The 13,352-nt window shown below is 31.2% G+C and overlaps 2 protein-coding genes across 2 annotated transcripts; both read left to right on the top strand.

Annotated features, from left to right (window-relative positions):
- Nucleotides 1-4,821: 4,821 nt before the first annotated feature.
- OCT59_004660 (uncharacterized protein) lies at nt 4,822-5,046 on the top strand (the record flags this gene model as incomplete). Its single annotated transcript, XM_066137832.1, has 1 exon — nt 4,822-5,046. One exon carries the CDS (start codon nt 4,822-4,824, stop codon nt 5,044-5,046), a length of 225 nt encoding a protein of 74 aa, XP_065997037.1.
- Nucleotides 5,047-10,824: 5,778 nt separating this feature from the next.
- On the top strand, nt 10,825-11,424 carry OCT59_004659 (uncharacterized protein; the record flags this gene model as incomplete). Its single annotated transcript, XM_025327324.2, has 1 exon — nt 10,825-11,424. One exon carries the CDS (start codon nt 10,825-10,827, stop codon nt 11,422-11,424), a length of 600 nt encoding a protein of 199 aa, XP_025171887.2.
- Nucleotides 11,425-13,352: the final 1,928 nt, after the last annotated feature.

Genomic DNA, 13,352 nt, shown 5'->3' with positions numbered 1-13,352 from the left:
TATAGGTAAGGTCCCAAAAATATTTTTTATTAGTAGCTCTAAGCATAGGTTTTTACTATGATCGCTAAGCATTGTTGATATCTAACCTTAAAAATTATATAAAAATAAGCAAATCAATCTTCTAACCTAATTAAATTTTTATTATAACACATATAATTTATAAAATATATTTATTAATTAATATATTTTATTAAATCCAATTTTAAATATGTTGTGAAGCTAAACTAAACATAATATACAAGTAGATTAACAATATTCAATTAATAAAGTTAATAAACAGTAAAAGAAAAATTCGAAATTAATACTATTACAAAAAATGTAAATTTCTCCATAAGTATTATACTTACACCCATAAAAATTAATATGTAGGTAGTTTCGACCTTGCTGAACAATTTTCAATTAATTTAGAAAGTCGATTTCATTTGACCAAAGATGTGTAATTACGCTCTGAAGTTGTAAACGGAGAAATGAAAAATTCGGAAGTTAGTACCGTTATGAAAATGCACTTTTCTCCATAAGTATTATACCCACACTCATGAAAATTTATATATAAGTAGTTTCGACCTTGCTGAACAACTTTCAATTAATTTAGAAAGTCGATTTCATTTGACTGAAGTGGTGTAATTACGCTCTGAAGTTATAAACGAAAAAGTGAAAAATTTAAAAGTTATTACCGTTAAAAAAAATATGCTTTTCTATATAAATATCATACTTAGCCTTATGAAAATTAAAATACAAGTAGATTTAACTTGCTGAACAAACTTACTTAAGCATAAAAGATAATTTGATATAACCAAAGTGGTGAGTATTGAAATTATATTTAAAGTAAAACATATTTATAGTAATTTTACTATTTAACAAAATAAACATGTATAATATAGTAATTTTATATTAAAAATAATACACTGAGTTTAATAAAAATTAAAAAGATACTATTGACAGATAATTAATAAAACATTGAAAAAAAAAAATGAAATTTCATCAAAAAAAAATTTTTGTTTATGTATTTATATAAAATTGTGAAATTGTAGTACAAAATTAACACTCACCGTTAGTGAAAATAAAATAAAAATTAATTATAAATTCAATATATAATATTTTAAAAAGTTATATAAATATGAAAAATAAGCAACTAAAAACTCTTAGTATTTTAAAATAATACCAAAAATATGCAATTTAATTATCTTACATAGTATAAAATTTTCTTAAAATTAAGCATTATAAAATTCTTACATCATAAAACTTTACTATGTTGGCTAAGCACCTTGGTACCTTACATATATAAGCATTTTCCGGGGTCCTAGAATTGCGATAAATAAAACATCCTTCCAGATGGTAGCATCCTCGATTGCAAATCTTACCACTCCTGTGGATATAAGTACATTGATAAAATACCATTTTTAATAACTATGAATTGTTGATTTATGTATCGATCTATATAGTTCAGAATTAATTTTCATTTTAAACTTTTTTCTTCTGGAGTATATAGTTTCTCTCGAACTGTATATTTGCGATATAATATCATAATCAAACAATCCTCGCTTTCAGAGTTCCTCTCCAACGTACCCTCCGTCCTGTACTATCAAGGACAGTGTTGGCACATGACCGGATGTGACCTAAATGACTTAGTGACTAAGTCATTAGTCATATGGTCATTTTAGCTTTGAAGAATTTATGTGACTTGGTCATAACGATATATGATCACGTGATTTAATATGATTTAATTTTTACCGTTATAAAATTTCAAAATTTATTTATTATTTAATATATCATAAATTTTTACAACAAATACTATAAAGATTAAAACATATGAATTCATTTTTAAAGTGCTGAATAAATCTGATTTCCCTGTAAATAAGCAGGAAATCCTAAATTAGAAATGAACAAAGATCGTAACGGCCATTTTGCTGTCAGATTGTCTGCAGGATGAATTGTTCTTCCTCCAAAATTAAAGTCATTATCCATTTCACCATCTAAAAGTATTTCATCTTCAGAATGATCAAATGTATTTTCACGTTTAATAGCTTCAATCCATTCTTTAACAAATATATTCCATCCTTGTTCTTGTTCTTCAGTATGAGGTTTGGAAGAGTCATTTAAAGTCAAATTATTACTTTCATTTTCACCATTATCATCGTCACTAACCAACAAATCATCATCAGTTAAGTTATTAAATTCAGGATTATTTATATTATCATCTTCAATAATTGGTGTTGCTATATGTAAACGCTGAACTTTAGTATCTAATTCTTTTGCATTTTTTTTTGACGATGATAAAGTATATCACTTCGAATCTGACTCATAGCTAATACTTTTTTGCTCTAAAATATTAAATAATATGAATTAAATTTTTGTGTAATAAATAAAATAAATATTGATATAAAACATACCTTTAATTTATTTCGCCTATTCGTGTGAAGAAAACCCATACTACTCCACAATCTTTCAACGGATGCTGAGTTAATACAGACACCATGTATGTGTATTGCAACTTTTGCTAATTCTGGTCCAATACCAGCTGTAGAATCCCAATAATTTACCAAATTACCTTTAAATTGTGAAAATGTTTCAAGGTCATAAGGATCTTCACCATGTTTATATAAAATCATTTCAGCTACAATTGATGAAGGACGGGAATTAAAAAAAGCTTGATAATAGTATTTTAACCATTTTCCAATATGAGTCCATGTTAAATTATTATTTGTAACTTGAAAATTTTCTAATTTGTATTGGGGGTGAAGAACAATAGAAAGAATAAGGAGCGGCTGCTCCCACTCCTTCCAACGGTTTTTGATTCTTTCAACCATTCGTGAACCAAAATCAGTATCTTGGTGATTTTTAAAAATCTTAATAGTATTTGCAAAACAATGTGTTACTTCAAACAATCGTGCAGTATCCTTCTGCAATTTATTTAAAAAGCCACATAGTGGATAAAGCATATGTTGTAGTAAAAAAAGGGTCGACCAAAATTCTGAATCATTTATAGTATCAGCAATGTCATCAGGAAGTTTTCGGTCACCATTTTGACTTGAAGATTTATCTGCAGATGCTGAAGGTATTCCATTTTGACGTGTTACATTAGCCCGATGTGGATTGAATTTTGCTGAAATAAACTTTAATAAAAAAAATTTAAATATTATATTTTTATTGATATAAAATATTTATTAAACTAATAATATTTACCTTTAATGCTGCTTGAGTTTTTAAAATAGAATAAAAACAAAAGTAATAACTGTTCCATCGAGTATCTCCTGGAGATGCTAAACATATGTGTTTATTATAAATTCTCATTTGTTCATCACGAAGATTTCCAGTAAAATACACTGATTTATTAAAATAAGTAACTAATCGGACTGCTTCCTTTAATATTCTTTGATATAATTCTTTCTCTTTTAAAATGTCGCCAAAAACAAGATTCATTTGATGTGCCATGCATGGTAAAAAAATTTTACTTGGATATTTTCTTCTTATTTGCCGTCTAGAAAAAATAAAGTTAAATTATTTTTCCATTAATAAATTAATAAGTATTATAATAATGAATTAAAATTAGGTTTATTAAATTTACCTTGCTGCTGCATATTCGCCTGCTGAATCTGAGACAAATGCTTTTATACAAACATTTTTGTTTTTTGCGTCTTCCATCATTTCTTCTATATGTTGGATAACATTAGTTGTACGAGATCGCTCAGCACTTATTTCATGTGCTCCCCAAACCAAAGGTTGTCCTTTTGATGTAATAAATACTACACCCCATAATTGCTCCATTTTTACATTCGTCCAACCATCAAAGGCTGCCGTAACACCATCTTTATCATTTGCTGCGATTTTTACAATATTATGTTGAAGAGATTTAGCTGCATCTTTTAAGATTCTGCCACCAATTGCTTTACGATTAGGAAGAACAAGTCCAGGAGCAATAAATTCAAATAATGCTTTAGTTTCTTCATTCTCTACAAAAGAGAAAGGAAGACTATTAGATACTGTCATTCTAATGAATAGTTGTTCAAATCTAGGTACATCATTTGTTGATATTTGGCGACGATAATATGATGTTAATGATTTTTGTTGGCTGCCAATTGAGTTAAAACTTGATACTGTTGATGTAGAAAGTCTCCTTCGTTTTGCTAAATTTTGAATAGATTCATCATCATCATCAACTTCTATAATATCATTAACTTTGTCTTCAGGTACTGGCAATTTAAGGATTTCCTTTACTTCTTCTTCAGAAAAGGTTTTCTTAAAATTTTCACATTTAGCCAAGTGTGCACGACATAATCTTGCTTTATTTAATGTATAACATTCTGGTCTTAATTTAGCTTCTTCTAACCCCCATCACAATTATTAATACAACTATTGCATACTGCAAACGCATTTCCTTTATTTATTGTATTTTTAACAAGTGTAAAGTACGGACGAAAATTATGTGGTTCCGGAGGCATTATTTATTTGGGTTGACGTTGAGTAAAAATTTTTTCGGTTAGTTGATTTACAAAAAAAGATTATCAATTAGAATTTTATTGGTTAATCAAACAAGGGGTCACGTCAATTGTGACATGACTAAGGTGACTTATGGTCATGATGGTCACGTCACTTGGTTATTTCTGATATGACCGTAATGATCAATGACCATAGGTTACATGCGTAGTGACCTATGTCATTTAAAAAAAAACAAAATGACCTGGTCATTTTCCATCACTGATTAAGGATACAGAGCCTCTGATATAGGTGTATCTCTATATAAAATTTGAGATGATAGTGTTAAACCAAGGCATTTTCTTGATGCAGACAATGCGGATGAAATAGAAGCCATACTAACAGAGCATGAAGCAGGGCCACTCCTTACATGAATTTATTGATGGAGATAAGCCACTCTGTCCTGTTATAGACTTTGATTTGCCAATAGAAACATTAAATGTTATAACTCCCAAGCTTTCAGGCAGTCAGGCAAAAAATTCACTTTGTTATGCCTTTAGAGATACTTGCCTAAAAATATTTCCAGAATGGGATAAAGAAACTTTAACTATTGCCAAAAGTAGTGATAGATGAGAAAAAAATATCTCTCCATGTTTCAACCTTTAATATGAGACTTCCAAATATTGCTCAGGTCACGATGTTTATTGAGCTTGTTCGTAAAAAACTTCCGACAGCTTTACAAGGAAATAGCATTATCGATAACATAGCAAATAAATGTTCATTCTCCTTGCAGATGCTTGGATCACTCAAATACAATGAAAAAACTGGAGAATATATTCATGTGAAAAAAGCTATTCGTCCTAAAGATGGAACAATCTTTGACTTCATGATTCGCTCACCCAATGATGAATCAGAAGTCATCAAGAACAGTCCTTTTTTGGTTGTTCCGAAAGTAAAAATGGAGGGATGTCCTAGCACAAATAATGTTATCACTGACAGTAATGGAAAATGACCAGGTCATTTTGTTTTTTTTTAAATGACATAGGTCACTACGCATGTAACCTATGGTCATTGATCATTACGGTCATATCAGAAATAACCAAGTGACGTGACCATCATGACCATAAGTCACCTTGGTCATGTCACAATTGACGTGACCCCTTGTTTGATTAACCAATAAAATTCTAATTGATAATCTTTTTTTGTAAATCAACTAACCGAAAAAATTTTTACTCAACGTCAACCCAAATAAATAATGCCTCCAGAACTACATAATTTTCGCCCGTACTTTACACTTGTTAAAAATACAATAAATAAAGGAAATGCGTTTGCAGTATGCAATAGTTGTATTAATAATTGTGATGGGGGTTAGAAGAAGCTAAATTAAGACCAGAATGTTATACATTAAATAAAGCAAGATTATGTCGTGCACACTTGGCTAAATGTGAAAATTTTAAGAAAACCTTTTCTGAAGAAGAAGTAAAGGAAATCCTTAAATTGCCAGTACCTGAAGACAAAGTTAATGATATTATAGAAGTTGATGATGATGATGAATCTATTCAAAATTTAGCAAAACGAAGGAGACTTTCTACATCAACAGTATCAAGTTTTAACTCAATTGGCAGCCAACAAAAATCATTAACATCATATTATCGTCGCCAAATATCAACAAATGATGTACCTAGATTTGAACAACTATTCATTAGAATGACAGTATCTAATAGTCTTCCTTTCTCTTTTGTAGAGAATGAAGAAACTAAAGCATTATTTGAATTTATTGCTCCTGGACTTGTTCTTCCTAATCGTAAAGCAATTGGTGGCAGAATCTTAAAAGATGCAGCTAAATCTCTTCAACATAATATTGTAAAAATCGCAGCAAATGATAAAGATGGTGTTACGGCAGCCTTTGATGGTTGGACGAATGTAAAAATGGAGCAATTATGGGGTGTAGTATTTATTACATCAAAAGGACAACCTTTGGTTTGGGGAGCACATGAAATAAGTGCTGAGCGATCTCGTACAACTAATGTTATCCAACATATAGAAGAAATGATGGAAGACGCAAAAAACAAAAATGTTTGTATAAAAGCATTTGTCTCAGATTCAGCAGGCGAATATGCAGCAGCAAGGTAAATTTAATAAACCTAATTTTAATTCATTATTATAATACTTATTAATTTATTAATGGAAAAATAATTTAACTTTATTTTTTCTAGACGGCAAATAAGAAGAAAATATCCAAGTAAAATTTTTTTACCATGCATGGCACATCAAATGAATCTTGTTTTTGGCGACATTTTGAAAGAGAAAGAATTATATCAAAGAATATTAAAGGAAGCAGTCCGATTAGTTACTTATTTTAATAAATCAGTGTATTTTACTGGAAATCTTCGTGATGAACAAATGAGAATTTATAATAAACACATATGTTTAGCATCTCCAGGAGATACTCGATGGAACAGTTATTACTTTTGTTTTTATTCTATTTTAAAAACTCAAGCAGCATTAAAGGTAAATATTATTAGTTTAATAAATATTTTATATCAATAAAAATATAATATTTAAATTTTTTTTATTAAAGTTTATTTCAGCAAAATTCAATCCACATCGGGCTAATGTAACACGTCAAAATGGAATACCTTCAGCATCTGCAGATAAATCTTCAAGTCAAAATGGTGACCGAAAACTTCCTGATGACATTGCTGATACTATAAATGATTCAGAATTTTGGTCGACCCTTTTTTTACTACAACATATGCTTTATCCACTATGTGGCTTTTTAAATAAATTGCAGAAGGATACTGCACGATTGTTTGAAGTAACACATTGTTTTGCAAATACTATTAAGATTTTTAAAAATCACCAAGATACTGATTTTGGTTCACGAATGGTTGAAAGAATCAAAAACCGTTGGAAGGAGCGGGAGCAGCCGCTCCTTATTCTTTCTATTGTTCTTCACCCCCAATACAAATTAGAAAATTTTCAAGTTACAAATAATAATTTAACATGGACTCATATTGGAAAATGGTTAAAATACTATTATCAAGCTTTTTTTAATTCCCGTCCTTCATCAATTGTAGCTGAAATGATTTTATATAAACATGGTGAAGATCCTTATGACCTTGAAACATTTTCACAATTTAAAGGTAATTTGGTAAATTATTGGGATTCTACAGCTGGTATTGGACCAGAATTAGCAAAAGTTGCAATACACATACATGGTGTCTGTATTAACTCAGCATCCGTTGAAAGATTGTGGAGTAGTATGGGTTTTCTTCACACGAATAGGCGAAATAAATTAAAGGTATGTTTTATATCAATATTTATTTTATTTATTACACAAAAATTTAATTCATATTATTTAATATTTTAGAGCAAAAAAGTATTAGCTATGAGTCAGATTCGAAGTGATATACTTTATCATCGTCAAAAAAAATGCAAAAGAATTAGATACTAAAGTTCAGCGTTTACATATAGCAACACCAATTATTGAAGATGATAATATAAATAATCCTGAATTTAATAACTTAACTGATGATGATTTGTTGGTTAGTGACGATGATAATGGTGAAAATGAAAGTAATAATTTGACTTTAAATGACTCTTCCAAACCTCATACTGAAGAACAAGAACAAGGATGGAATATATTTGTTAAAGAATGGATTGAAGCTATTAAACGTGAAAATACATTTGATCATTCTGAAGATAAATACTTTTAGATGGTGAAATGGATAATGACTTTAATTTTGGAGGAAGAACAATTCATCCTGCAGACAATCTGACAGCAAAATGGCCGTTACGATCTTTGTTCATTTCTAATTTAGGATTTCCTGCTTATTTACAGGGAAATCAGATTTATTCAGCACTTTAAAAATGAATTCATATGTTTTAATCTTTATAGTATTTGTTGTAAAAATTTATGATATATTAAATAATAAATAAATTTTGAAATTTTATAACGGTAAAAATTAAATCATATTAAATCACGTGATCATATATCGTTATGACCAAGTCACATAAATTCTTCAAAGCTAAAATGACCATATGACTAATGACTTGATCCACAAGTCATTTAGTCACATCCGGTACGTGCCAACATCGATCACTGATGCTGAATTCGAACTAGTAGAGACATTACTTCAAGAAGCTAGCATCGAAGGGTATAGTCTCTCATATCCATCTGAAAATTTTCCTAACAAATTTCCATTATCACGCATCTCTCCATCGCACTGCCCAATATGTAACTGAGAACATAATAGTGATTATGGATATATTATTCGAAATAAAAAATCCTACAGTTTTTTCTGCTACCAGGCAAACAATGATAGGGAACCCAGTTCTAGAAAACCTTTAAAAAAGCTTACTATTAGTGAAACTGTCTTGTATCAAGAACAAAAGCTCTCAAGTCCTACAAAACTAGACTGATCCAGAATTTCTGACCCAAATGACCGTTTCATATGGAGAGATTTAATTGATATGAGCACCTCTGGACAAAAATTTTCTCGTAATAAAGTTTATAAAGCAATACAGGTAAAGCTCCGCACGAGCCAGCTTGAGCCGAGCTGAGCCAAAATTCTAGCCAGCTCAGCTCGATTAGAATTTTCAAGCTTGGCTCGTGTCGAGCCAACCTCGAGCTGAGCCGAGCCAAGTTTTAAAGTGGCTTGGCTCAAGCCAAGCTGAGCTTTTATCAAATACTACATATTTCTCGTGATTTTTTTAATTTTGGCCGGAATTAAGTAATCGACATTGGCCCAAATTTCCTTTTTTGAAACAGCATGAGTAACGTTATACAATCCAAAAAAGGCAATTTTATTTCTTATCAAAAATGGGGAAATGCATTGCACAGGATTCCAAAAAAGGAAATTTCCATGTCGATCACTTAATTCTGGCCAAAATTAAAAATCACGTAACGCCGGCAATAATAAAGAAAAAAGTTCTGGAGCTTGTGAGAGCTCATAACTGTGACTAGCTCGAATGAGCGTATCAAAGCTCAGAACTAAATGAGCCAAGCCAAATTTTTACGAGTCGTGGCTCAGCTCGGCTCGATATACCTGGCTCGAGCTGGACTGGCTCGTGCAGAGCACTAAATACAGGCAACGGTCGCCTGTATTCAAATAACATCAAGATTATAAGTGCTCAAAATAGAGGATACGAATAGTGGACTCTATTATGATATGGCACCAAAGCTAGATCTTGCCAAGTATGAAGTTAGCTTGCTTGAACTAGGTGGGGTGGGAGTGAAATTAATTAACTTAATAGATTAGGCGGTTATCAAAAGTCTAATCTTTTACCACAATATTAATTTTCTACCGTATTCACTGAATAGTCCAGTTTCCAATACAAAGTTCTTTAACCTTTTCATAGGATTTTTGGCTAAGCCAGTGGTGGAAATTAATCCCAAAATCATGGATCCTATTTTCTGGTATACGAAGAATATAATCAGTAATGAAAATGTGGAACTTCACGAATATCTTTGGAATTGGTGAGCATATTTAGTGCAGAAGTCAGAAAAAAGCCTTGGTCAATCTTAGTCTTAAAGTCTACACTACAGCAGTATGGAAAAAATATTATCACTGACTTTATTGGTGATAAAGTCCTAGGAGAATATCTCCATTATGCTACATCAGATTTGGAGAAAATTCTTGGGCAATTTAATAGTGCTATTCAAGCTTAAAAACTTATTGTTATGAACGAGACTGGAATGTCTAGTGGGGAATAGCATAAATTTAACGGACATCTTAAATCCCTTATAATAGAAGAAATGGTGTCTATAGAGCGTAAGGGTATTGAAACAAAGCGAATTAGAGATTTTACCAGATTTATAGTTATAAGCAACCAGGATACTCTGCTCAAAATAGATATAGGGGATTCTCGTGTAGTCTGTTTTGATGTGTCTTCATGATGTAGAGGAAATACAGTATATTTTAAGCGACTAGGAAAGTTCTTGACCATCCCGATGCACCAGGAGTAGTCATGAGATATCTTTTTAATCGCGACCTCTCAGACTTTGAACCACAAGAAATTCCTGTAACTAAAATGAAGATAAAAACAATGCGAGACCAATTACCTAATCCCATCTGATTTATAATTGACTATATTTCTTTATGGTGTGGGGTTAAAATAGCCAGTCCAAGTCGTACATTATTATATTAGAAGTATTTTGAATGGTGTGAAGAGAATGGTGAAAAGCCATTTTCTAATAACATTACTGGAAAAAAATTTTCAGATATTGGTATTGAGAGCAAATAAGCATGAATAGGTGGCGGAAAAAGGGAATGGCAATATATACTTGACCGCTCCAAGATCGTAGTCAAGTTCTGTGAATTTGGCTTAGATGATGTGAAAGAATTTTCTGATATATTTCAAGACGACTTGCCCAAAAATGAGACTACAGACATACCCATATTCAATATGCCAGAAACTATTCCACAGAAAATAATCACGCCTCAGCTAGAGCACCATAACAGAGTAGCCAATAGAAAGAATAAACCTTCACCTAATACTAGTAAAAATAAGAAGGCCAGTAATCAGGACGATTTGATTCAGATCCTCTTCGACTATGTAGCAACTGAAATTCCGGTCGCCTCAACATCTGGAACTTCCGAGGCTTCTAAGATTTCTGAACTATTTAATAAGCCTGAAACTAGCAAACCTTCTAAGCCTATCGAGCCTATTAGTAATGTGATAAAAGCACCAAAACCCAGTAGTAATGAAATATTATCTGCCAGAGCCCAGCGTGAAGAGCATCTCAGAAAATGGGCTATCGATCACAATGAGGATCCAGATATCTTCATGAACATCACAGAAAAAGATGTTAATCAGTCCCAGGAATATCAAGACAGGATGATGGCAGATGCAGAAGTCATCAAATTCGCTAGAGAAAATAAGATGAACTCAAATGATTTATTTTATATGACTAGAAGAGAAAGGTTAATAAGCGAAGAAATATATCTTTGGGAGTTCGAGCATATGGAAAAACCCCAGAAGTATATTTACGATGATAAGGAATAGGAAAAAAATATAAGCATACTCCAGAAGAATGGTATGCTTTGGTAAAGAGTGAATAAAAAGCCAGTTTACAAGAAAGCTATTTGGATAAGAGGAAATCCCAGAGGGATCAGGTCTTTATAGTCTTTACAAATGGGCAATATATAATTCCAAATTATTATTATTTTTTTCATATATCCTATCTACTTGCAATTTTCAAATATATATAAAAGATACCCCAGCCGGTGGCTTCATAGAGACCTAACATAAGCTATATCATTATTTTTTCGCCCTCTAATCCTCCGATAGCTTTCACTGATCATGAGGTAGTAAAATGATGGAATATTTTTTTTGAATTGAACTTTATCCCACATAATATAATCTGAATACCACAGATTATCTAACTACTATATATAATCTATATACCACATAATGTCTGCAATTGCAACCAAGTTCGTTACATCAGGAATTTAAACACGGCATAATGTTTCGTAAGTTTACAGATTTTCGTAAAATTACGTACATTTACGGTATAATGTTCCGTAGATTTACGGATTTCCGTAAATCTACGTAATTTTACGATCGAAATATTCTGAAATAATACGGGATCGTAAATGTTCCGAAGCATTACTAAGGTTGCTTGTCTAAACCTCTTCAAAATCCTACGATTAGTTTCATCAAAATTTTACTATAGATTTATTATAGTTTCGGCAGAGTTTCGGCAGTTTCGGCATTTATAATAAGTTTCAGCAGTTTCGCCTTTCTCCAAAGTTTCGCCAGTTTTTTAATATAACTTTAATATAGTTTCGGCAGAATTTCGCTTTTCGGCGAAACGCCATCTTGCCTAAACCCCTAGGTTTCAGCAAGCAACCTTAAGCATTACAATCGAAATATTCTGAAATAATACGTGATCGTAAATGTTCTGAAGCATTATGGTCAAAATATTCTGTAATAATACGTGATCGCAAATGTTTCGAAACATTACGATTGAAATATTCTGTAATAATACGTGATCGTAAATATTCTGAAGCATTACGATCGAAATATTCTGTAATAATACGTGATCGTAAATGTTTCGAAACATTACGATCGAAAATGTTCCGAAGCATTACAATCGAAATATTCCGTAATAATATGATATCGCAATTGTTCCGAAGCATTACGATTGAAATATTCTGTAGAATTATGATATCGTAAATGTTCCGAAGCATTACGATTGAAATATTCCGTAATAATACGTGATCGCAATTGTTCCGAAGCATTACGGTCGAAATATTCCGTAATAATACGTGATCGAAAATGTTCTGAATCATTACGATCGAAATATTTTGTAATAATATGATATCGCAATTGTTCCGAAGCATTACGATCAAAATATTCTGTAGAATTACGATATTGTAAATGTTCTGAAGCATTACGATCGAAATATTCCATAGAATTACGATATCGTAAATGTTCCGAAGCATTATGATCGAAATATTCCATAATAATACGTGATCGTAAATGTTTTGAAACATTACGATCGAAATATTCCGTAATAATACGTGATCGTAAATGTTCCGAAGCATTATGATCGAAATATTCTGTAGAATTACAATATCGTAAATGTTCCAAAGCATTACGATCGAAATGTTCCATAATAATATGTGATCGAAAATGTTCCGAAGCATTACGATCGAAATATTCTGTAATAATACGTGATCGTAAATATTCTGAAGCATTACAATCGAAATATTCTGTAGAATTATGATATCGCAATTGTTCCGAAGCATTATGATCGAAATATTCCGTAATAATACATGATCGAAAATGTTCCGAAGCATTACGATCGAAATATTCTGTAATAATACGTGATCGTAAATGTTTCGAAACATTACGATCGAAAATATTCCGAAGCATTACAATCGAAATATTCCATAATAATACGTGATCGTAAATATTAGCCCTGTTCA

This window comes from Rhizophagus irregularis, chromosome 13 (genome assembly GCF_026210795.1).
Source record: "Rhizophagus irregularis chromosome 13, complete sequence".
NCBI classification, from domain to species: Eukaryota; Fungi; Glomeromycota; class Glomeromycetes; order Glomerales; family Glomeraceae; genus Rhizophagus; species Rhizophagus irregularis.
The sequence above is the reverse complement of the archived record's forward strand: the minus strand, read 5'-3'. Positions and strand labels throughout refer to the sequence as shown.